The sequence below is a fragment of the Bos mutus genome, chromosome 18, assembly GCF_027580195.1.
Source record: "Bos mutus isolate GX-2022 chromosome 18, NWIPB_WYAK_1.1, whole genome shotgun sequence".
NCBI classification, from domain to species: domain Eukaryota; kingdom Metazoa; phylum Chordata; class Mammalia; order Artiodactyla; family Bovidae; genus Bos; species Bos mutus.
Window position 1 is genome coordinate 9,226,713 of NC_091634.1, and position 25,029 is coordinate 9,251,741.

The 25,029-nt window shown below is 46.9% G+C and overlaps 1 protein-coding gene across 1 annotated transcript; it reads right to left on the reverse strand.

Moving 5' to 3' along the window:
• Positions 1–22,151: 22,151 nt before the first annotated feature.
• PNMA8A (PNMA family member 8A) lies at positions 22,152–24,170 on the reverse strand. Its single transcript, XM_070386815.1, is given in 4 exon segments — positions 22,152–22,321; positions 22,324–23,524; positions 23,526–23,778; positions 23,924–24,170. Coding segments are annotated over 3 exon segments (1,413 nt in total). The 5' UTR covers positions 23,697–23,778; positions 23,924–24,170; the 3' UTR covers positions 22,152–22,280.
• Between the last annotated feature and the right edge of the window lie 859 nt (positions 24,171–25,029).

Here is a 25,029-nt window from a genome sequence, read left to right on the forward strand (position 1 = left end):
GAGAGAAAAGGATGGGGTATGGAGTGTGTCAGTTTCCTAGGGCTGCCATATCAAAATGCTACAATCAGGATAGCTTAAAACAATAGAAATATATTCATTCACTTTTCTGAGGCCAAAAGTCTGAAATCAATAGGGCCATGCTTCTGCAGCTTCTAGAGGAAGTCATTCTTGCCTCCTTGCCTCTTCCTAGCTTTTGGTGATTTTTTAATTTATATATTTTTATTTTATTATTTATTTAGGCTGCACTGGGCACCCCACTCCAGTACTCTTGCCTGGAAAATCCCATGGGCAGAGGAGCCTGGTAGGCTGCAGTCCATGGGGTCGCTGAGGGTCGGACATGACTGAGCGACTTCACTTTCACTTTTCCCTTTCATGCATTGGAGAAGGAAATGGCAACCCACTCCAGTGTTCTTGCCTGGAGAATCCCAGGGACAGGGGAGCCTGGTGGGCTGCCGTCTCTGGGGTGGCACAGAGTCAGACACGACTGAAGCGACTAGCAGCAGCAGTAGCAGCAGGGTCTTCATCAAGGCGCATCGGATTTCTCGAGCTGGGACACTCCAGGGCTTCTCTAGTTGCTGTGACGTTAGTTCAAATTCTGGATCGGGAAGATCCCCTGGAGGACAGCATGGCCACCCCCTCCAGGATTCTTGCCTGGAGAATTCCATGGACAGAGGAGCTTGGCGGGCCACAGTCCAAAGAGTCATACATGACTAAAGTGACTTAACACGCATGCTGCTGGCAAGTGGATCTTAGTTCCCCAACCAAGGGCTGAACCTGCAGCCCTTGCATTGGAAGGCAGACTCTTAACCACTGGACCACCAGGGAAGTCTGTTTCCAGTGGTTTGCTGACAAGCCCAGGCTTTCTTTGGCTTACAACCGCACAGCTCCCATTTCTCCCTCTGTCACGTGTGCCTTGGTCTTGATTCATGTGACTGTCTTCTTACAGGACACCAGTCACATGGGATTTGGAGTCCGTTCTACTCCAGTAAAACTTCAACTCAACTGATTCTGTCTGCAACCACTCTTTCCAAATAAGTTCACATTCTGAGCGACTGGGGATTATGACTTCAAGGCTTCAATATATCATTTTGAGGGGAGGGACACATTTCCTAACAGGAAGAAAAAGGGAGGGCTGGGGAGAAAGCGGAGGGGGATGATGATTTATACACGGCAGAAAATTACAGGGATGCAATTCTTAGTCCTGGTTTGCACCTCAACTGTCAGCTTGAAATTATTTCAAAGTAAGAATTTAACCAGCACAGAGCAGAGAGGATTTCAGGGAAGGGGAGGATGGCCAGATAAGGGCAGAGAAGCAGCTGTTTTGTTGACTTTACACGACGGAAGCCTCTGCACTTTGGTAAAAGTCACCCTGTTTGAGAAGTGGGGACAAGAATCAGATACTGAGGATTGGAAGAGTGAGTGAAAGGTATATTTGTCCAAACCCAAGGATGGTGGTTCTTTGAAGGTGTTTAAAACAGGGGAGGGACTTCCCTGGTGATCCAGTGGTTAAGACACTGCACTTACGCTTCGAGGGGAGCAGGTATGACTCTTGGTCAGGCAGCTAAGATCTCACATGTCTCCGAGCATGCCAAAAATTTTTTTAAAAAAAGGAAAGGAGAGGTGGTAGCTGGAGGTGGGGGTCAGGAAGGGAGTCTAAAAAAACAAGAAATGATTGATGCAAGAGAGACTGTTAAACAGGTTAGTGTGAGATGGAACCTTCCCCGAGTAGGGGAGATGGGACTCCACTGCAGAGAAGGGACTGGCTTCTGGTGGAAGTGTGGCCATTTCCTCCAAGAACAGAAGAGAAAGACAAGTAAATGTTGGCAAAGGCGAATTTCAGGCTGAGATTCTAAAGAAGCAAATTTTAATTTAATTTTATTTTTAAACAAAAATTTATATAGTGCTAACACACCCAGACCCTGTCCTAAGCAATTTGCAAATATGACTCATTTTATTTGCAGAAAAAATCCTCAGAGAAAGATATGGTTATAATTTCACCCCCATCTTGCAGATGAGAGCCCTGAGGCCCAGAGAGGGGAAGTGTCTTCCTCAGGGTCACATAGCTGGTAAGAGGCAAGTCTTCCTGGCGTTGGGCAGTTGGGCTGCAGAATCTGGACTCAAACCCTACCCCATAATACCTCTGCCTGTCTCATCTCTGTTCTTAACAAAGGAAGATGTGCACTCAGCAGTTGGGGATTCGGGCTCGGTGGGGGCACTTGGAGGTTCGAGGACAGTGGAGAATCACCAGCCACAGTCTTGGAGAGGAAAATTTTCTAGAAAAACAGGAGGGTTAGGCATCTGAGGTTTGAGGTTTGTTTTCTGTGAAATCGAGGAGGCTGGCTGTGGGAGTTCTCCCTGCCTCGTGGCAGGCCATGGCATTTGGACGAGCAGCAGGGTGGGGAGGGGGCCCTTCCCCAGGCCCCAGCCCATCTGCAAATCCTCCATGCACTCTGGAATCTGGTGCCATCTGGCCCATTGGTCCTTCCAACCCGCCCACCTGGTGCCGTTGGAGCTGAACGTCCCCAGGCTGAGGGCGAGGGAAGGGCCTGGAAGGGTGTTCACAGGCTGAGGTCCAAAGGAAACAAGCTCCACTCCAGGAGCGGGAGCCCACTGGCCGGGGGTGGGGAGCTGTGGGGACGAGGGGAACAGAGGGAATGAGGGAACGCACGACCCAGAATTTGGAAGCTTTGCTTTGAACCCCCGGGACTGAGTAGGGGTGGGAGTGGGGGGACAGCGGGGACAGGAGCGGGGGTGGGGCTGTGGCAGGTCCCCGCCCACGGTTCTGGCGACTAAGACAGGCCCGGGACTCTGGAGTCAGCCAGATGGGAGTTTGAATGTCAGTGCTGCGAGTTACATCCAAGTTTCTGGATGTAACTTGAGGCTCTGTGGAGGGCTGAATAACGTCCCCCAAAGCCAATTGCTATGCTGATCCTGCAAGCGTGTCACTTCCCGTGGCAAAGGACTTCACAGATGTGACCAAGTTAAGGATCTTGAGATGGAGAGAGGAACCTAGATTATCCAGGTGGATACCCAACAGAATTGAGAAGATTCCTTGTAAAGAAAAGAGCGAGACAGGAGGGTCAGAGTCAGAGAAGGAGGGAAGCCAAGTTCCAAGTGATGCAAGAAAGGGCTCTGGGCCAAGGAGTGCAGGCGGCCCCTATACACTAGAAAAGGCAGGAAAGTGGTGCCCGGAGCTCCGTAAGGATCATGGTCCTGCTGACCTGCACAGACTGCTCAGCTCCAGGACTTAAGACAATGAATGTGTGCTGTTTTAAGCTGCTGAGTTTGTGGTGATTTATTGTTGTGTTGTTGTTGTTATTCAGTCGCTGCTCGGTGTCTGACTCTTGGCTACCCCATGGACTATAGGATCAGGCTCCTCTGTTGTCTACTGACTTCTGGAGTTTGCTCAAATTCATGTCCATTGAATCGGTGATGCTGCCTAACCATCTCATTCTCTGCCACCTCCTTCCTTCTCCTCTTGCCTTCAATCTTTCCCAGCATCAGGGTCTTTTCCAATGACCCGGCTCTTTGCATCAGGTGGCCAAAGTATTGGAGATTTAGCTTCAGCATCAGTCCTTTGAATGAATTTACAGTAATTTACTGCCATAGCAGAAACTTGGTAGAGCAAGTTTCTTTATCTCCTAGGACCTCAATTTCTTAGTCTGTAAATTGGGGATAACTGAGTCATCACAGCATTGTAATGAAGGGTATTTTTTAAAATAAACATTTAAATATATATATATGTGTGTGTGTGTATGTATGTATATGTGTGTATGCTATGTGCTAAGGTGCTTCTGCTGCTGCTGCTAAGTCGCTTCAGTCGTGTCCAACTCTGTGTGACCCCATAGACGGCAGCCCACCAGGCTCCGCCGTCCCTGGAATTCTCCAGGCAAGAGTACTGGAGTGGGGTGCCATCTCCTTCTCCGTGCTTCAGTTGTGTCCAACTCTTGGCGACCATATGGACTGTAGCCCACCAGGCTCCTCTGTCCATGGGATTCTCCAGGCAAGAATACGGGAGTGGGTAGCCATTCCCTTTTCCAGAGGATCTTCCTGACCCAGGGATCAAACCCAGGTCTCCTGCATTGCAGGTGGGTTCTTTACCATCTGAGCCACCAGGGAAGCCTTTGTATATTTATTCAGCTACATCAGGTCTTAGTTGCAACACACAGGATCTTTGTTGCAGGGTTTTTAGTTGTGACCCCTGGTCCCCCTGCATTGGGAGCGTGGAATCTTAGCCACTGGACCATCAGGGACCATCTCCATTCTAGAGAAGGAGAAAAAAAAAAAGAAATGAATAAACTCTGTGGGCGATAAGATGGTGGTAAGTGCCGGTTAGCTAACAAATCAAGAAGGGGGCCTGACAGAGCTGGGGGACTGGGTCAGGGAAACCCTGTAGAGAAAGGGACATTTCAGCAGAGACTTGAAAGATGTGAGAGAGCAAGTCTTGTGGAAATCAGGAAAAAATCTTGGCAGAAGGTTTTAGCAAGTGCAAAGGCCCTGGGGCAGGAGCATGCCTGGAGTTTTCAAGAGAAAAAAGCAAGAAGGCTAGTGTGGCTGGCAGTGAGAAGTAGGGAGAAATAGGGCCAGAGAGATGGCAGGTGGAGGAAAAACAGACTGTCTGAGGCTTTGGGTCCAAGGCAAGGTCTCTGGCTTTTAAAAAATCTTTTGGCCGTGGCATGTGGGATCTTAGTTCCCCAACCAGGGATCAAAGCTGCGTCCCCTGCATTGGAAGTGCAGAGTCTTAACCACTGAACCACCAGGGAAGTCCCAAGGATTCTGGCTTTTATTGGGAGTGAGATAGAGAGAGACACAATCTGACTTCAGTTTTAAAGATTCCCTCTGGCTGCTGAGTGGGGAACACACTGCGAGGAATAAGAGTAAATTCGTGATCCCAGTCAAGCTACAATCATAGGAATAATAGTTGGGTTTGTTGGAGCAATAAACGAGGCTGTGTTTGTAGAGCAGGTGCCTGGCACATATGTTAGACTCTAATTATTACTGTTGCATTATTATTGTTGTTGCTGTTGTTTCTCCCTTGTCACAGAAGATTTCAGAGTCACAGCTTACCATGGATTGTCCCCCAGGCTGTAAATCCTAGTCCCCAGAGAGAGGAATCATCCTTACCCCTCACAGGACCTTCTGTTTCCTTCTCTCACACTCCCTTATTCATCACAGTCATGACACTGGACTCCAGTGGTTACTATGGTAACCCAACAATTGTTCCCTGCCCCTTTCTTCACTACCCACTTCTGGTTTTGAGGCTGAAATTAGGGACTCATTTTTCCAGCATTCTTGACTTCTACTCACAGTCATGTGACACCATTGTGGCCAAAGAGATGAAAGCAGAAGTCAGCTGAGAAGCTTCTGGTAAACCTTTGTGTCCGTCCCTGATAACAAGAATCTTCCTACCTTGATTGTAGATGTGATGGTCAGAGTTGTGGCAGCCATCCTGTGGTCATGAGGCAACAGTCATGACCATGAAAGTCAACACTCTAAGGGATTATGAGGCAGAAAGACCAAGAACCTGGGACATCAGATGTCATTGGAACAATACCTGAAACTACCTTCTTCCAGATTTTGTGTTATGTGAGAAAAATAAGTACCTATTTATTGATATCATCATTTCCTAGTATTTGCCATCAAACACATTCTTTACTGAAGAGAAACTGGCCCAGAGAGCCATGGGCTGAAACTCAGCATTACCCAGACAGTTGTTGGAGGTGCCAGGACAGACATACAGGAAGGGGTGGGCTCTCAGACCTTAAGACCAGAGAGAACAGCCTCAATTCTTCTTTGGAAAAAAGAATTTGGGGAATGTGAGCTTATAATGTGCCAGGAGCTTCTCCTGAAAAACAAAAATTGGTCTCAGATTCAAAAGATAAAGCCAACAGGCAGAGACACACAGAAAGGACAGAGTCAGAGACAGAACCATTTACATTCCCAGTTGTCCTAAAAGTGCCAACAAACAAACAATGAAACCACCCTGCTCTGCCCACAGTGTATTTCCAAGAGCCAATTCAGCTTTTTAAAAACAGAAGCCTGGGGTGGGAGGGAGATTTAAGAAAGAGGGAAAATATGCATGCTTACGGCTGATTCACTTCGTTTATGGCAAAAACCAACACAACACTGTAAAGCAATTACCATCCAATTAAAAATTAAAAAACAGAATCCTAAGCTACTAGACTAAAAGTAAAATAGCCTAATAAATACAGCCTCTTAACTCGGTGCAGTCAATACATAGGGGAAGATGTTTGCTATCAGTCTTCCCTGGAAAGAGACTCTATGAAGTTTACACCAGAATCTACCTGTGACTTGTAGGTCCGGAGCTGGGAAAGGAATATGTATCTTTCTACGAGGTAGACTTCACCTGTGGAAACCATAAACTTCATTTCTCCTGTTGTATCAGTCAGTCAGGGTAACATCAGCTGCTGTAACAAACAAACCCCAAAATGTCTAATGACTCAGTGTTAGGAATTTATTCTTGCTCACGTAAAGTCACAGTTGTTCTTCATTGCAGGTGATTTTCCTCAAGGTGTTCTCAAGGAACTCCAAGAACCCAAGTTCCTTCCACCTTCTGACTCCCCCATGTTCAACATTTGGCTTCTGAGGTTCTGGGGGTCATCTCTGTTCCAGCTGGCTTGAAAGAGGAACAGATTTAGAAAATCATGGGCAGGAGGTTTAAATTCCCTTCCATTCATGTCCTGTGGCTTAGAACTCAGTCATGTGGTCACACTCAAATGCAAAGGAGGCTAGGAAAGTGTCTTCCAGAGGTGTGCACAGCAAAAGAAGGAATTGGTTTTGCAGAACTACTAGGAATCTGCATCACGCTGCACAATCCTAAAACAATAATATAAAACACAATTACAGGTAATATAATGATGATGATGCGGTGAAATGCATATTGGTCTAGCTAGCATCCCCTTTAGAACCACTACCTTCATGTTCCTCAGGAAATCATGCCTCTCTCCATCTCCTCCCTTTTATTCCCATGGCATGAACTCTATATCTGGTCCCAGGGTCAGCACACGACCCACTCAGTCACGAACAGCTCGACCTGGGGCTTTTCCTAGAGTGACTCAGAGAGGGGTCTCTCTTTCCTCTTTCCCCTGGATGAATCTGGGAGAACAGAAGCCCAGAGTTGCTGGAACTGTGCTGTGAATACAGCCAATGCCCCCAAAACTCTAGAGACAGAGGGAGACCATTGCTCAGCACCTGGATTCTGCCATGCCTGAAGTCAGACTATCCTTGAATTCTGTTAGCCAAAAAAATCCCTTTGTAGTGAAAGTCACTCAGTTGTGTCCAACTCTTTGCAACCCCATGGACTATACAGTCCATGGAATTCTCTAGGCCAGAATACTGGAGTGGGTAGTCTTTCCCTTCTCCAGGGGATCTTCCCAATCCAGGTCTCCCAAATTGCAGGTGGATTCTTTACCAGCTGAGCCACAAGAGAAGCCCAAGAATACTGGAGTGGGTAACCTATCCCTTCTCCAGTAGATCTTTCCAACCCAGGAATTGAACCAGGGTCGCCTGCATTTCAGGTAAATTCTTTACCAACTGAGCTATCAGGGAAAACGAAAAGTCCCTTTGTAAGAAAATTTTATTTAATGTGAGCCAGTTTGAACTGTGGTTCTGTTATTTGCAATGGAGATGGCTGTATGGCATCACTGACTCGATGGACGTGAGTCTGAGTGAACTCCGGGAGTTGGTGATGGACAGGGAGGCCTGGCGTGCTGCGATTCATGGGGTCGCAAAGAGTCAGACACAACTGAGTGACTGAATTGAACTGAACTGAACTGAATGTCCATTTACTTCCCAGATGGCTCAGCAGTAAAGAATCTGCCTGACAATTCGGGAGACTTGGGTTCCACCCCTGGGTTGGGAAGATCCCCTAGGGAGAAAGAAATGGCAACCCACTCCAGTATTCTTGCCTGGGAAATCTCATGGACAGAAGAGCCTGGTGGGCTACAGTCCATGAGGTCACAAAAAAAGTAGGACACGACTGAGCAGGCATGCATGCAGTAAAACTACTGGCATTCTCAGTATTTCTCTAATTATAATAATGAAAAGTTAAAGGGATTTCCCTGATGGTCCAGTGGTTAAGAATTCACCTTCCAGTGCAGGGGACTTGAGTTCACTTCCTGGTCAGGGGACTAAGATTCTACATCTGCATGTGTGCTGAATCGTTTCAGTCTTGTCCAGCTCCGTGTGACCCCATGGACTGTAGCCCGCCAGGCTCCTCTGTCCATGGCATTCTCCAGGCAAGAATACTGGAGTGGGTTGCCATGCCCACCTCCAGGGGATCTTCTCGATGCAAAGATGGAACCTATGTCTGTTACTGTCTCTTACCCGGGCAGGCGGGTTCTTTACCACTAGCGCCACCTGGGAAGCCCCAAGATCCCACATACGGAGGGACACCTAAGCCAGTGTGCCACAGCTAGAGTCCATGTGCTGCAACTGCTCAGCCTGTGTGCTCTAGAGCCTTGGAATCACAAAGACTCAACACAGCCTAAATAAACAAACAAATAAGTAAATGTAAAAAAAAAAAAAAGTAGATGGATTCTGGGTCCATCTGGAAAGTGGAACTGCTAATATTTCTTAACAGATCCTGTGTGATATATAAGCATACACGAAGACATTTGGCTACTTCTGCTGTTACCACACACACACACACACACATACACAAACACACACATGTACCACACCAACATAAATGCATACAGATAGGCACATATATACACGTGTACATATCCAACCATGTACATACGAATACTCATAAATACATATGCATCTATATACACATACACACAAAAATATACACACACTTACACACATGTACATACGACATATGGACATAGACGCGTGTACACACACACCAGTACACAAGGCACACACATAGAGAGATGTGCTGGGATATTCATTAACATTTCTTCTCTTTTGGAAGGAAAAATGAGGACATGCTATGGTCTTAGGCTTCGGCAGAGGCAGAGGAGAAGGGTGATGGGGTGGGTGCTTTCTATTTTCAATTTTGCTCTGCTTGAATGTCTAACACTGTGCTTACCTTATTTTTAAAGTCCACAGGGGCTATTTCAGCAGTGGGTTAATGGGTCGTTTCTCATTTTCTTCTTTATATGGTTCCTTATTAAATAAAAACCAAACCACCACAACCTAAAAATAAAATGTGTTGGAAGCCAAGACCATATTATTGGCAGCAGCCACAGTGATTCTCTTTTCTTTCCTCCCCCCACCCCCTTCCTTTTTCTGCATCTCTGATTGCTCTTGTAAATCTGTCACTGAATAAAACACTTTCAGCCATGTCGGAACAGCCCCATACTGGCACACCCGCGCCTGTGAGATTGTTTAATCCAGCAGCTGCCACCTCTCACATTCCTCAGGCTCCAAAAACCGACAAGAGCATCTGCTAAGGATTTATTCAGCCTTGTGACCTAAGAACTTGGTAACAAATGCCCGGGTAACAAGTTTGAGCACAATGGTTTTCTATTCTAGATGGCTTCAGGTTGGCAAGTTCAGAGTATTTCGCTTGTGAGTTTCTCATTTGTGGTAAGAAATGACAAGTTGCACAATTCTGCTCAGAAACTAAAAAAAAAAAAAACACCTCACCCCACTGCACCATTTTGACTCCTCCTGGATCTGCATTACCAATATTAGAAATGAGAAGAGTTTCACAATTTGATCAGAAATTAAAAAAGAAAAAATTCCCCCACCACACCACTTTGAATCCTTCTGGATCTGTATAACAGAGATTAGAACTGACAGCTGTTTAAAAATTGTTAACAACAATAGCAAAGAAAATTGTTACCAGAGCTGGGACATTGTTGAAAAGCAAGTTGAGACCAGCTCATTTAACAACCATGAAAATGTTAAAAAAAAAAAAATACAAGAATGAATAAGTTTTGGAAATGGAGGAAGGAAGAAAAAACACATCAATGGAATGATTTCCAATCTATGCATTCAGTCTGTCAGTCAGCATTTTAGACTTCTTGATTCTTTGATTGCATCCAAGCTTTAAAATTCAAATGTATCAAGTTTGCCCCTCATAGTTTCTGAGTTCTGTTTTTCTGCTTAGAAAAAGATTCCACCAACTTCTAAGTACGTGTTTTGTTTGGTTTTGTTTTCTTTTAAGTGCATGCTTTGATTCACCATTTTTTTTTTTTCGTGGAGTGCTTCATGTCTTCGTGGTTTGCCTTTCAATTTTGGATCCATCTGGATTTCAGTGAAAGGAACACAGAAATCTAGCTTTTATCCCTTCAGTCTCCAAAGAAAGGTTTGGACATGTGATCCTTATCTTGCCTGCTGAATCACAACACTGCCTTCTTCAAAACTGAAAATCTGGTACTTGTGGGCCCCAAGTGGTTAGGATGATTACCCATTGATGATGCATTTTCTTATCTGATAGGGCTTAATCTTGCCTCCGCCATAGATTTTTGCCTCTTCAAAACTTATCTGTTACTCTCGTACGGTAACAATTTTCGACAGTTTATCTAGCAAGCATATGTCAATTTTCAGGTGGTGAACAATGGGGAACTTTCATTTCAGAGTCAGTAGGAATCTCAGCTGCTCACATTGCTTAGCCTGAATGTCAAAGTCACAGGGAGGCACCCAGCTTATGTCCCCCACAGCATGCCATCACGAGACAGCGGTTACACATTCACTGGCTCTTATAGAATTATTACTCAGGGATTGGAACCTCCTCCAGGACGGCCGTGCCTGAGGTTTACTTGTCCTGGAGTTGAGCGTGACAAGGCATGCGCTTTGTGGAAATAGTTGGTGGAGTTTTGCAGGCACGGACCTGCCCAGACCAAAAGTGTTTAAAAACTAACCAGCATCCACAGGGATACACCTTCCAAGACAAAGAGGCTTTATAAGAAGTGCAAATATTTGTCCATAAAATGGTAGGAAATGCTGCCAATAACAGCTGAAAAATCTGGTTAACTTAGCAATATCTGTAAATGTGGTTTGGGGGTAATTTCACCTTTTTATTTATTTTTTTTTAAGTACAGTGTTGCCTTTCTCTGAGGAATCACCATGACAGCCAGGACCCTGGACACATACAGAAAGTCCCCTACATATGAACAAGTTCCATTCTGAGATCGAGTTCATAAGTCCAACAAAGACAGTCCAGGTACCCAACGAACACAATCTAGTCTATAGTACTATACTATAATAGGTTTATAATACTTTGGCACAAATGCGGCATTAAAAAAGCACAAAAATAAAGAAAACATTTTTAATCTTACAGCACAGTACCTTGAAAAGTACAATAGTACAGTTCAGCAGCTGGCATACAGGTGCTAGCGTTGAATGAACAAGCAAGAAGAGTTACTGACGGGAGGAGGGAGGAGGGGTGGGAGATGGTAGAGCCGAAGGGTCGTCAGCAATAGGAGACGGAGGGCGAGAAGCAATTTCACACACACCCGGCGTTGACGGGACACACGTTGGGACACGCATCTTTGAAAGTTTGCAACTTGAAGGCTTGTATATAGAGAACTTACTTTATTCTAAAAAACCGATTGCTCAGTACAGTGGGGCTCAGTTTTGTGTGCTCTCCGCACCACCCCACTCCCATTTTGGTCCAACCAACCACATCCCCGAATTTCTCCATAAACTTCCTGCCCACAAGGTTCCACCCTTTGAGGGTGTGATGGATTATGTGTGTTCGAGGTCAGTGCCATTGTCAACTACGTGAAGACGAGGACTTTTCCAGTGGGCAAATGTGTGACGCTGGCGGAACTCACAGTTGTCTACACCCCGTTGTGGCTTTATACACAGGTTTAAGGTTCTGGAACCTTCTTTCCACCAGGTCTTCCTTAATACCAACTGCACTTTCCTCACCTGCACGAACCAGCCTCAGTTCTGGGCTGTTTCGTCTGTTAGAAAATGACCCAATGTGATGCTAAAAAGTTTGTAGGAAGTGAAAATGTTAGTTGCTCAGTTGAGTCCGACTCTTTGTGACCCCTTGGACTGTAGTCCGCCAGGCTCCTCTGTCCGTGGGATTCCCCAGGCAAGAATTCTGGAGTGGGTTTCCATGCCCTCCTCCCGGGGATGTTCCTGACCCAGGGAATGAAAAAAGGTCTCCTGCATTATAGGTGGATTCTTTACTGTCTGAGCCACCAGGGAAGCCCCCTTGAAGGAGTTACCACGGGATTCATTTAAGACTACGTTGCAGGAGAAAACTGCTAGCAATAGGTTCCCTGGGAGTCCAAACAAAAGTCATTTTGAACATTTGACAGCTATTGCCAAATGGCCTTTAAACCAGTTCACACTCCCACTAACAGTGACTCTGTTTCATCACACCCTGGCCAGCACTGGCCATTACACAATTTTGAACGTTTCTCAGTCAGATTCATGGACAAAGGAAGGTCCTGGTTGTTTTCTAGACTCTTGGCTCTATTCCATTGATCTCTCAGGTCATCCTTATCTCAGTCCATTCTTATCTCATGACTGTTTCTTTAGCTGGGCTTCCCATGTGGCGCAGTGGTAAATAATCCACCTGCTACCACAGGAGACTCAAGAGACGCAGATTCCATCCCTGGGTCGGGAAGATCCCCTAGAGGAAGGAATGGCAACCCACTTCAGTATTCTTGCCTGAGAAATCCCATGGACGGAGGAGCCTGGCGGGCTACAGTCCATGGGGTCGCCAAGAGTCCGACACGACTGATCAAGCATGCACTCTTTCTGTAAGTGTGATGTCAAGCCTCTTTTTATGCTTTTACTGTGGAAACTTGTTTTTCAATAAACTTCCAATTCGAGGTTCTTGCCTATTTTTCTCATCTGTTCTTTCTCTTGATCATTTAATGAGCACGAAAAGGGAGGCACAAAATCCCTATTTGTCCCCAATTTGTCACTACCTTTTGACTTAATGTTATTTTTTTTCCCCTCAGGTAAAAACTTTAACTTTTCTGTTAGTCACAGTGGTGAAGAAGCAGGCTTTCTTTGATGGTTTTGGGTTACAGCAGACTGGAGCCCCTTACTGGGTCTCAGGGTTGCCTACATTTAAATAAGATCTTTGCACTTTGCAAGTCCACTCAGCTTTGACAATCTTCCTCCCCTCCAGATAATGTGGATAAAAGGGAACCCTCCTACATGGTTCGTGGGAATGTAAACTGGTGCAGCCATTGTGGAGAGCAGTATGGAGGTTCCTCAGAAAACTAAAAATACAATTACCATATGACCCAGCAATCCCACTACTGGGCATATATCTGGAGAAAACTCTAATTCTAAAAGATATATGTCCCCAGTGTTCACAGCAGCGCTACTTCCAATAGCCAAGACACAGAAGCCACCTAAATGTCCATTGACAGATGACTGGATCAAGAAGATACACATAATGGAATACGACTCAGCCATAAAACAGGATGAAATAATGCCATCTGCAGCAACATGGATGGAACTAGAGATGCTCTGCTGCTGCTGCTGCTAAGTCACTTCAGTTGTGTCCGACTCTGTGCGACCCCATAGACGGCAGCCCACCAGGCTCCCCCGTCCCTGGGATTCTCCAGGCAACAACACTGGAGTGGGGCGCCATTTCCTTCTCCAATGCATGAAAGTGAAAAGTGCTCATACTAAGTGAAATAAGTTGGGAAGAGAAAGACAAATACCATATGATATCACTTATATGTGGAATCTAAAATATGACAAATTAACCTATCAATGAAACAGACTCAGGCTTGTTATTGCCAAGGAAGAGGGGCCTAGGGGAGGAATGGAGTGGGAGGTGGGATTCGAAAATGTAAGCTGTTGTTTATGGACTGGATAAACAACAAGGTCCTACTGTATGGCACAGAGAACTATATTCAGTATCCTATGATAAACCATGATGGAAAAGAACACTAAAAAAGAATATATACGTCTGAATGGCTTTACTGTACAGCAGAAATTAACACAACATTGTAAAATAATTTTATAAAAGGAAAGCTTCCTCCCTTCCAGATGATCAGTGATCCACCCAACTTTCCCTCTGCAACTTTTGCAATTTTATTTTCTACGTTTGATCCGTCTGGAATTTATTTTGATATCAGGAGTGAGCTGTTTTTTCCCCAGTTACCTATTGTCCCAAGACCACTTTCTGCATAATTCCTCTTTCCCATGCCAGTTTGAAACTCCACCTGTACTTCACTCTTTGTAGATTTTGGTCGCTCTGTTTCTTCAGTCTGTACCGAACTATTGTTATTATCGCAGGCTCATCATACAGTTTAATATTTATCAGATAAATAGTCCTGCAGCCAGGCCTCTTGCACGACTGACCTATCTCTCTGTTTTCTGCATGTTTATTTTGGATGTTTCCCTCCCTATTCCTACATGTTGACAGTTTTAAAAACAGCCAGCCTGCCCTCATAGGAAATGCTTCAGTTAAGGGCGTACAGAATCATGGAAAAACAGTGGGAGGGAAAGTTTTGCTTCAGAGATTTGCCCTTGAACGTTCTGTAAGTACTCACATTTCTTATCAAGTGTGAAAGTCACAGGGGAAACACCCAGAACAAGCCTGGAGCCTGAGAGCAGGCCTTAATCTCTGACATTAGCTACACATTGACCAATGTTCCACACCATTCCCACTGAGGTGAGGGCCCCAGGGCTTTACTTTACTTGAGCTGACCAGACTTGTACTCTCTGCAAACCCTCTTGCTTTTCCAGTTTTGCAAGAGTAGAAGAGCCCAGGCTGGAATTTTAAAAACTGACCCTTGGGAAGCTTAAAAACTTTCCAACTGAAAACACGTTGATGAAAAAGAAAAAAAACCCAACAACTCAAATATACATCAAAAGAGGACAGCAAAAGCTTTCTTCCAAGATCTGCAGCACGGCTCGTTTACTCGGCAGCCAGAGATGATGTGGTGTCTGCAGCCAACGACGGCATTTGGCTTTGTGGCTTTTTTTAGGGGGTGAGGGGCTTCACCCCGAGGCATGTGGGATCTTATTTCCCTGACCAGGGAGGGAACCCGTGCCCTCTGCACTGGAAGGGCGGAGTCTTAACCACTGGATTGCCAAAGAAGTCCCTTGTGGCTTTTTTAATATAGGGAAAAGTATAAACGAGAATGTCTATAGTATCACCTCCCCCTGAAAAGGTCCATGATCTAGAGTTTTTTTACTACAATTTTTAAAAATAGCATTGAAATTCACAAGACATAAAATTAACCATTTTAAAGTGTCCAGTTCATTGGCATTTAGCAATCACAGTTTGGGGCAACCACCACCTCTATCTAGATCCAGAATATTTTCATCACCCCAAAAGGAAACCCTGAACTCATTAAGCAGTAGAAATGTGACAGTCTTAGAGGAACCCGTTCACCCTCCCTGCAGCCCTGACGACCACTATCTACTTTCTGTCTCTACAGATTTCCCAGTTCTGGACATTTCATATAAATAGAATCACACAATATGTGGCCTTTTGTGCCTGGCTTCTCTTACTTTCCCTTCTCCAGGGGATCTTCCCAACCCAGGGATCGAACCCACGTCTCCTGTATGGCAGGTGGATTCTTTACCAGCTGAGCCACAAGGGAAGGCCAAGAATACTGGAGTGGGTAGCCTATCCCTTCTCCAGGGGATCTTCCTGACCCAGGAATTGAACCGAGGTCTCCTGCATTGAGGTTCAGCCACATGTAGTGTATATCAGCACTTCACATCATTTTATGACTGAATATTGACTACTTAAAAAAACACCCATTATGGGACTTCCCTGGTAGCCTAGTGGTTAGGACTCCCGAGCTTATACTGCAGGTGGCATGGGTTTGATCCCTGACTGGGGATCTAAGATCCCTCAAGCTGCAGGTCCAGCCAAACAAACAAAACATCCAATATGAGTGCATGGTTAGAAACTGACAAAGTACAAGCAGTCGAAATAAAGTATGGACAGCTGAAAAGCCCCCTATACCCCCTTCACCTGGCCTCCAGTGCCCTCCACCCAGTCCCAAGCTCTAAGGGTGAGCGTGCAAGCTTAGTCACTCAGTCACGTCTGACTCTTTCGATCCTATGGACTATAATCCGCCAGGCTCCTCTGTCCATGGAATTTTCCAGGAAAGAATAGTGGAGTGGGTTGCCATTTCCTCTTCCAGGGGATCTTCTCGACCCAGAAGTTGAACCCACGTCTCCTGTGTCTCTTGCATTGCAGGTGGCTTCATTACCAGCTGAGGCATTGGGGAAGCCCCATTCCCATTCTACGGGTCATCACTATCAAATAAATATATGTACCTGTAACTTTCTAAAACAAGTATATTTGTACGCATTTATTAACATAAAAATGTATGTTTATTTCTTCTTATAAAATATTCAACAAAAGAGATCATAATGCATTTTTTTTTTTTTTTTGGCAGCATGGTTTATTCCCTGAATAATATGGCTTGGATGAAACTTCTGCAAGGCGGACGGGGAAGGGGATGGGCAGGGGATGGGCAGGGTGCAGAATAGAGTTTGGTTGGGGGGAGCCTTAGGCGTTTAGGAGGCTGCACAGGTGGATTCCATTTGTGAAAATGGATCCAGCTGAACACGTATGATACACCTACCTTTCAAGAAAAAGGTTTTAATAATATGGCCTGACAATCAGCGCTCAGAGATCCATTTTATCTTGACAACCGCACAGTGCTCTTTTCTATGGTGTCACATAAATCTTTGGAAGACTATTTCCAGTTTCCACCTCCCTTTTACAAAAGCACTATAATCAGCAGTCCTGGCATCCCTCAGGACAGTTTGATGAGTGTATTTTAAACTGATGGCCAGAACCATGTCACTCTCAGGAGGATGTACTGATTTCCATGCCTATTAAGGACATTTGGGTAGAGTCTGCTAAGTTGCAGGTTTTTCCCTTTCAGCACTTTGAATGCATCATGCTATTCTCATTAAAAAAACAAACAAACAAGGAACAGCCGGTAGCCTGCTCCCCTAAACCCTCTCCAGCACTGGGCATCCCTAAACTTTTGCATTATTGCCCAGTTGTTATGTGAATGATGGGATCGCATGACTGTTTGGCTTTGCACTTATTTTAATCATGCATGGAAGAGGTAGGGGAGCAGGGTGGTATCTTGGGTAACAGCCTATCTTGGAAGCCAGGGCTCCAAACCTGGGCTGTGTCACTTGCCAGTGGAGTGAACTTAGCCTGGTTATTGACCTCTAGATGATGTTTCCTCGTCTATAAAAATGGGGAGGAACATAATAGCACCTCCCTCCTCATTATTATTATTATTTTTAGGCTTAAATAAGATATTGTGCAGAGTACAATATGCAGAGTACTTATATGCAGAGTACCTCATGAGAAACGCTGGGCTGGAAGAAGCACAAGCTGGAATCAAGATTGCCGGGAGAAATATCAATAATCTCAGATATGCAGATGACACCACCCTTATGGCAGAAAGTGAAGAGGAACTCAAAAGCCTCTTGATGAAAGTGAAAGAGGAGAGTGAAAAAGTTGACTTAAAGCTCAACATTCAGAAAACGAAGATCACGGCATCCGGTCCCATCACTTCATGGGAAATAGATGGGGAAACAGTGGAAACAGTGTCAGACTTTATTTTTCTGGGCTCCAAAATCACTGCAGATAGTGACTGCAGCCATGAAATTAAAAGACGCTTACTCCTTGGAAGGAAAGTTATGACCAACTTAGATAGCATATTGAAAAGCAGAGACATTACTTTGCCAACAAAGGTATATCTACTCAAGGCTATGGTTTTTCCAGTGGTCATATATGGATGTGAGAGTTAGACTGTGAAGAAAGCTGAGCACCAGAGAATTGATGCTTTTGAACTGTGGTGTTGGAGAAGATTCTTGAGAGTCCCTTGGACTGCAAGGAGATCCAACCAGTCCATTCTAAAGGAGATCAGTCCTGGGTGTTCTTTGGAAGGAATGATGCTAAAGCTGAGGCTCCAGCTCATGTGAAGAGTTGACTCATTGGAAAAGACTCTGATGCTGGGAGGGATTGGGGGCAGGATAACAGAGGATGAGATGGCTAGATGGACATGAGTTTGAATCAACTCCCGGAGTTGGTGATGGACAGGGAGGCCTGGCATGCTGCGATTCATGGGGTCGCAAAGCGTCGGACATGACTGAGCGACTGAACCGAACTGAAGATATTGTGGCTTCCCTGGTGGCTCAACGGTAAAGAATCCCCTTACAATGCAGGAGATGTAGGTTTGATCCCTGGGTCGGGAAGATCCCCTGGAGAAGGAAATGGCAACCCACTCCAGTATTTTTGCCTGGGAAATCGCACGGACAGAGGAGCCTGGCAGGCTATGGTTCAAGGGGTTGTGCAAAAGAGTCAGACACAACTGAGCGACTAAAGAACAATTACTTCTCTTTTTATCTAAACACTTATTAATTTGTTTTTAAATGTACAACTGTGATCCTTTTGAAAGGTAATGGCATACAAAGCAGGAAGTAGAGAACTCTGCTTTAGTAAAGAACTTTAGTCCTTTATTCCAAATGGCCGTCCAGTTTTCCTAACACTAGCTATGCTTAGAAAATCCTCTTTCTCCCCTGCTAACTCAAAATAAATTTCTACTTCTGGACTCATTATTCTGTCCCACTGTTTTGTTGGTCTATTTCTTTCTTTTTTTTTTAAATTAAAGAGCATAATTGATTTACAATATTGTGTTACTTTCAGTTTTCCAGTAGTCATGTACGGATTTGAGAGTTGGACCATAAAGAAGGCTGAGTGCTGAAGAACTGATGGTTTTGAACTGTGGTGGAGGAGGAGACTCTTGAGAGTCCCTTGGACACCAAAGAGATCGAACCAGTCCATCCTAAAGGAAATCAGTCCTGAATATTTATTGGAAGGACTGATGCTGAAGCTGAAGCTCCAATACTTTGGTCACCTCATGTGAAGAGTCAGTCATTGGAAAAGACCCTGATGCTGGGAAAGATTGAAGGCAGGAGAAGAAGGGGGCAACAGAGGATGAGATGGTTGGATGGCATCACTGATTCAACGGACATGAGTTTAAGCAAATTCTGGGAGATAGCGAAGGACAGGAAAGCCTGGCGTGCTGCAGTCCGTGGGGTCTGTCTTGTTCCTGGCTGTCTCAAGGTAGATGAGCAATAAATTTTGGCTAAACAGAGTCATGGATGGATGACCGAACTATACCTTCTGTCCCTCCTGGCTGTACACAAGCCGTTCCTCCCAGCATCGCCCCCCCCCACCCCCTTGCCCAGGAGGCACCTCTGGCCGGGCCTTGCTCCAAGGTACACCACAAACAGAACACTGCCCCATCCCAGAGACAGTCTGAGAGGCTTCCTTGGAGACTTCCCCTGAGCCCCATGGAACCCCACCCCTGGGTCTTCCCCCACCTCGGGTCACGTTCCCCCCACTACCAGTCTTTCCTGGTGGATTGGGTCTAACCGGAGGGAGTGACTGCTCCTGGGAGGTACTTAAAGATCTTGGCCAAATCCGGCTTTCCCCCTGGAGGGGCAGAGGCGAGGACCCAATAAATTAACCTCTGACTGGGGTCTTTTTGTGCTCACACCCCAGGGTGTAATTAGCTCCCCTGTCCTCAGAGTCCAGCTTCCCTTTGGTCTCCAGGGCATCACGTGACTCTGGCACAGTGGTCACCATGGTTCAGGGGTCCCTAACAGGGGAGGGGCTTTGGTGGAAGGAAATTTAACTTGATTTTTCGCTGGAGAAAACCTCAATTTCTGTCTGAGGGGAAGACAGGGTTTTCATCTTCTGCTGCTGCTGCTAAGTTGCTTCAGTCGTGTCCGACTCTGTGCAACCCCATAGATGGGTAGCTGCTTTTAAAAGTAAACTCGCCCTTTCAGGTAATCCACACCTCCAGTTACCTGTCCTAGAAACTTCTAGAAACCCCAGGATCTGGGGTGGGGGGGTAGTTTTCACATTGGTGGCAGGTCATATAGCAATGGGGACAGATATCTTGATGACTTTCTCTCATGGAAAATCGATGATTCTTCCAGCTTGAACCCAGGTTTGACAAGAGCTCACGCTGGGGCTTCCCAGGTGGCACGAGTGGTAAAGAACTGGCCTGCAACGCAAGAGCTGTAAGAGATGAGGGTTCAGTCCCTGGGTGGGAAGATCCCCTGGAGGAGGGCATGGCAACCCACTCTAGTATTCTTAGCTGGAGAATCCCATGGACAGAGGAGTCTGGAGGATTACAGTCCATAGGGTTGCAAAGACTCAAATACAACTGGAGCTACTTAGCATGCACACGCCCCAGGCTGGGAGTCTAGGACAGTGTGTGTCGTTCAGTGTGGGGGGAACTCTTTCCTCAAATGAAACAGTTCATGCCACTGGCATCTATAAGAGACTCAACAATCACTTAGTTTGCTAAACTTTTATTTGATGACATGTACATCTACATGTACTAATCATGGTGTCAGTTTGTTCACACAATGAAGCCCTAATGGACCTGATTTTGAAATCAGGAGCTGGAGAGCCACAAGCTTGAAAGGCCAGTTCACTCCCATGTTTTGTTTTGCTTCGACCCAAGGATAACTGTGATACACACAGATGAAGAGCTGCAAACGGAAACCGTTTCCTTTTTTCCTGCACCCTCAGATTCATCCAGAATTTTGAAATGAACTGCCACGAGAAATCTGCTGAATCACTAACAACATCTAGCAACTGTTCACATCCTTTAGTTAAGTCACAAGATAGTCCACAAAACTCTAACAGAATATGAATTACTGTGCGCCGTGTTGATACGTTTTGCCGTCAAACAACGCAGCATCACAGTAGGACAATAACATGTGGATTACCAAGGGAAACTTCTTTCAGAGTGTTTGTTTGATGATAGGGCATTTGCAGGACCAACTCCTCCCACTTGGAACCTTTCCTATCAGCTGCATTTACAAGAAAATTAGATTATATGCAAATAGTGAAATCAACAAAATGGATACCTGTACCAAAACACTGATGCACAAAAGGTAATATTTTGATAGTCTCTGGTGTGACTTGTTTGGCTTATGATACATTCAAATAGTCACTTTTTTAAAAATAAATATGTGAAAAAGTAGATTCGGATTACTTCTTTGAGCATACCTTGGGCTTCTCCAGGATACTGTCTGGAAATCATTGAGCTCGGATAACCTGGCCCTCCCCCTCCTCCTGCACACAAGGAGACAAGGCATTCTGGTCTATTCAGAGGGTACAAACGATCAGCCAATTTTTAAAGAATATTTTCCCGTCTCTTCCTATAATGGGAGATTTGGTCTTCAGCCTCAAAGAGAGTCTAGGGGGGCATGGGATGGAAGTAGAGCCAGGGGACCCAGGAATGGCAGAGTCCTACCCTCTCCATCACTCTTTTCTGGCTGCAGGTTTCCTGCAAGGGTTTCACCCACATGGGAATCCAAGTACCAGTTTTAGTAACAGAACCTTAAAGCAAACACTTCAAGGCGTAAGTGGGTAGGGACCTTACCACCTTCCGGTTAGAGAACTGGAGGATGGACACTGAGAAGTAGTGGGAGGAAGTGAGGTCTGCAGGGACGCTCCTGACTTAACCTACCCGGTGGTCAAAGCAGAGAGGATATAAGGGAGCAAAGGGCTGCCGACCTCTTTACCTCTCCAGGCCCTGAAGAGAGAGGTTGGCTCACCATCCAGAAAAGGAAGCAGGGAATGGGGGAGAAAGGCCAAACATAAGCGACCATAACAGTGAACCAGCCTGTGAGTCACAGTGAATGTTCTAGAACTTTTCCAATTGTACTTCGTGACTCTCCATCCTCTGAGGCTGTGTCTAGGAGGAGGTGAAAAAGCAGGCCCAGCTGAGGAAAAAAAAGCACGGGGCTATGTCTCCCTCCCTAACTCCTTCCACCTAAGACCTTACACAGCATTTACCTCTGAGAGTCGAATCTCTACAAAGTGAGCTCCTAAAACATTCAAAGGTCAACAAGAGCAACTTTGTTCCCGACTTGGAGCCTCTTTCTTCTTCAACTGCTCAAGTGCAGATGGTCCCCCCTGTGTTCTGTGGATAAGTCAGAAAAGCTCAAGAGGAGAAGCAGGGTGTGTTGGGAAAGATTTTTCACTTCCTGAGACTTTCTAAGTCTTTGAACATGTTGATCTCCCAACCAGGCCTCCAGAAAACTTCAGCCTCAAGGCCTCCTACTCTGACAAACATGACCTCAAACAGTGCCACCCTTATTGAGGGAGATGGGTCAGACAAAGGGAGAGATGACTGGAGAATGCCACGGAGACACACTCATCTACAAGGGATGGCTGAGTGGGTTTGCGCCGACCTCCTGTCTCCACAGGTGTCCCCAGGTGTGGGCCTTCAGGGGCTCCTAGGAGGGGGGTCAGGGTTCTCGGCCTCTGAGGCCTCAATTGGTGGCTCACCTGCTTCCTAAACTGCACTGGGGTCCTCACCCACCATCTGACTCTCTGCCACTTGGGTTCCTGTGCCTCCGCCTTCCCCTGCTGCTCCTCCCCCTCCATCCACTTGTTGACACAACCCAAATGACTTCTGCCATCGTTCTCACCACTGGAGGCATGCAGAGGGCTCTGTGGCTTGGCCTCTGGACCCTGTGAGGCTGAGGTTGGTGACTCATGGGCCTGGGGGACCCCAGGGGCCTTCTGGTCCGGTGCATCCTGGCCGGAGCCTGGCCCTTTCTTTGAAACCTCTGGCTTCTTCCTGGGGTCTTCCGAATTGACAAGGACATACGAGACAGGGCCCAAGCTCACCTTTTTCTTCCTCATGTAGGCAGGGCTCTTTGCCGAGACCCAGCCCATGGCCTTCTTCTTCGGGGGTCCCTCCAGACCACCATCTTGGTCTGACTCAGAGGCAACTCCCGGGCTTGCAGCTACATGAGGCAGGTTGCTGGGAAACTTCCAGGCACATTTTACTGGGGCCTTCTTCAAAGCCGACCCCTCCTGCTTCACACATGGCTTTTTGTTGTTCCTGACATGTTCTAACCTCTCCCTATTTTTACCATCATCAGCTTCAGGATGCTTCAAGGAGGCTGAGCTGTGGGAATGGCTGCCTTGGGATTTCTTCCAGGGCACTGGTTCCTGCTTGGGAGTTTTTTTCTGCTTCTTCCTCCTGGAGTGAGTAAGAGCTCCAGCCTTTCGAACCAAAGGTTTAGGACCATCACCCCCATCTGCCACGTCATTCCAGCCATCCGGGTTCTCCATCTTCAAGGCAGAGCCCCTCTCTGCAGCCCTCCCTGGCTCCTTCTTGACCTTCCTCCCTGCTGCTGAAGCCAAGGATGCTACCGCTTGGGCCTTGGCAAGATCTTGTGCCCTAGCTTCCTCCTGGCTAAGCATTTCGGCATCCATATAGTAGATGATTTGCACCACAGCCCCCAGAAGCACGCCCAAAGCTTCTGCCCAGTTCTCGGTGGACCGATTCTGGGTCTTGGGTGGTGAGGCCCTGCTGAGTTCAAGCAGGCGCACCACATCCTCCAAGGTGCGCTCCTCCGCGTCCAAGAATTCATTCAGGTTTTTTAAGAACTCAGCATCCTGGGTGGGGTCCCTACAGACTACTCTCCAGATGCCCCCCCTTCCTGGGAACTCTCGGGGTATGGCCCTCAGATTCACACCCTCCCCGACCTCAACGAGGGCAGCTTTGGCATTTTCTTGCCTCAAAAAAAATCTTGTTGAGCACGGAGTACGGGCCCAGCGGGGAGAGGACCCCATTCAAGGTCTCCTCGATTTCCGGTTGGCCACAGTCCTCTGGAATGCCAGTGACCAACAGGGACCTGTGGATGTCCACTTCCATCCCCCGGCACCAGTCCTCCAAAAGGTTCGCTGCCATGGTCATGGACACAGCGGGGCTCGATTCCCAGGTGTGCTGAAGCGTCTACGAGGCGGACCGAGCCTGCAGCGGTCCCTCAGCAGCAATCCTGAAAGATGACAGGAGAGGGCGGTCAGAGAGCCGATAAACACGGCCAGGCTCAGAGATCTCAGCTGCCCCCTCCAAGGTGGGCCTGCAAGAGGCCTCGCGCTTTCCCAGGGCCTTCCTCCCCAAACCGGGCTCCGGGTGCTCACACGTGTCCTGAAATCTGCCGAAAACCGCGCTCAGCCCCTCCCACCGGGCCTGGGGACTGGGATACGGCAGCCCCGCCTCTGAACGCCCAGACGAGCCACAGAGAAGCCGCCGGGCTAGCCAGGTGCCAGCTCGGGCCGCTCCAGCACGGATGCTCTGGACGAATGGGCCGGGACGCCAGCGTCCGCCCCTCCTAGGACTCCCGGCACCTCGGCTAGGTCCCAGCAACCGCGCGGAGCCGAGGCAGGCATCTCAGTGCGCGCTTGCGCACTTGCTCCCGCCATCTGCCCGCGGTCTCCATGGCAACCGGTGGTTGCTTCCGAGCGCGTGGGCTACGCAACTGGGCCTGAAGAGCGGCTGGGAACGCGACTGTTAACCTATTGACCGAGCCAGGGATTTGCATGTTCTCCGATAGCCCCTCCTGACCCAGTCTTTCAACCCTTCTCTACTCAAAATGTGGGCCTCCAGGATGGGGGTTGGGGGCGCTGACTTCCGTGGCTGTGCCAACTACCCCTCTTATTCTCCTCCTTCCTGTTGGGTTCAGCCAACAGGACCCTTAGGAGACATCAGAAAGCGTAAGGCCAGAGGAGAGAGCGCCTTCAAGCCCTCTGAGTTTCCCCAACAAAAGCCACAGTTTTTGTTGAGAGCCGTCTCAGCTACATTTTCTTTTCTTTTTTTTTCTGGCCGACTCAGCTACATTTTCTTGTTCCTGCAATATCCAGAAGTTTCTAGAAATGTCTTGACTTCCCCCGCTTCCCCTCCAAGCCTGGGGATAGGGCTTCACATTTCCTTGCCGGTTTCTTCAACCTCCTGCCTTCAGGCAACCCCTTTTGTTTTGTTTTGAACACCTTTATTAATAATTAATGAAATGCTCCTCAGTGACTCAGTTTGGGTTTTCCTGTCAGGCCCTCAGTGATACAGCTAGCAACGAGGCTTCCTAACTGCTCGGTATTAGACTAATAATTTGAGCTCTCTGAGTTCCTTGCTCTTCTTCACACTAGGAATATCATTGATTCCAGGTTCAATGATTTGCTGAGAGTTTTCCTGGGACTCAGAAACATCATAGTGTTCACAGTTACGGTGGTGTTGTTTAGTCGCCAAGTCGTGT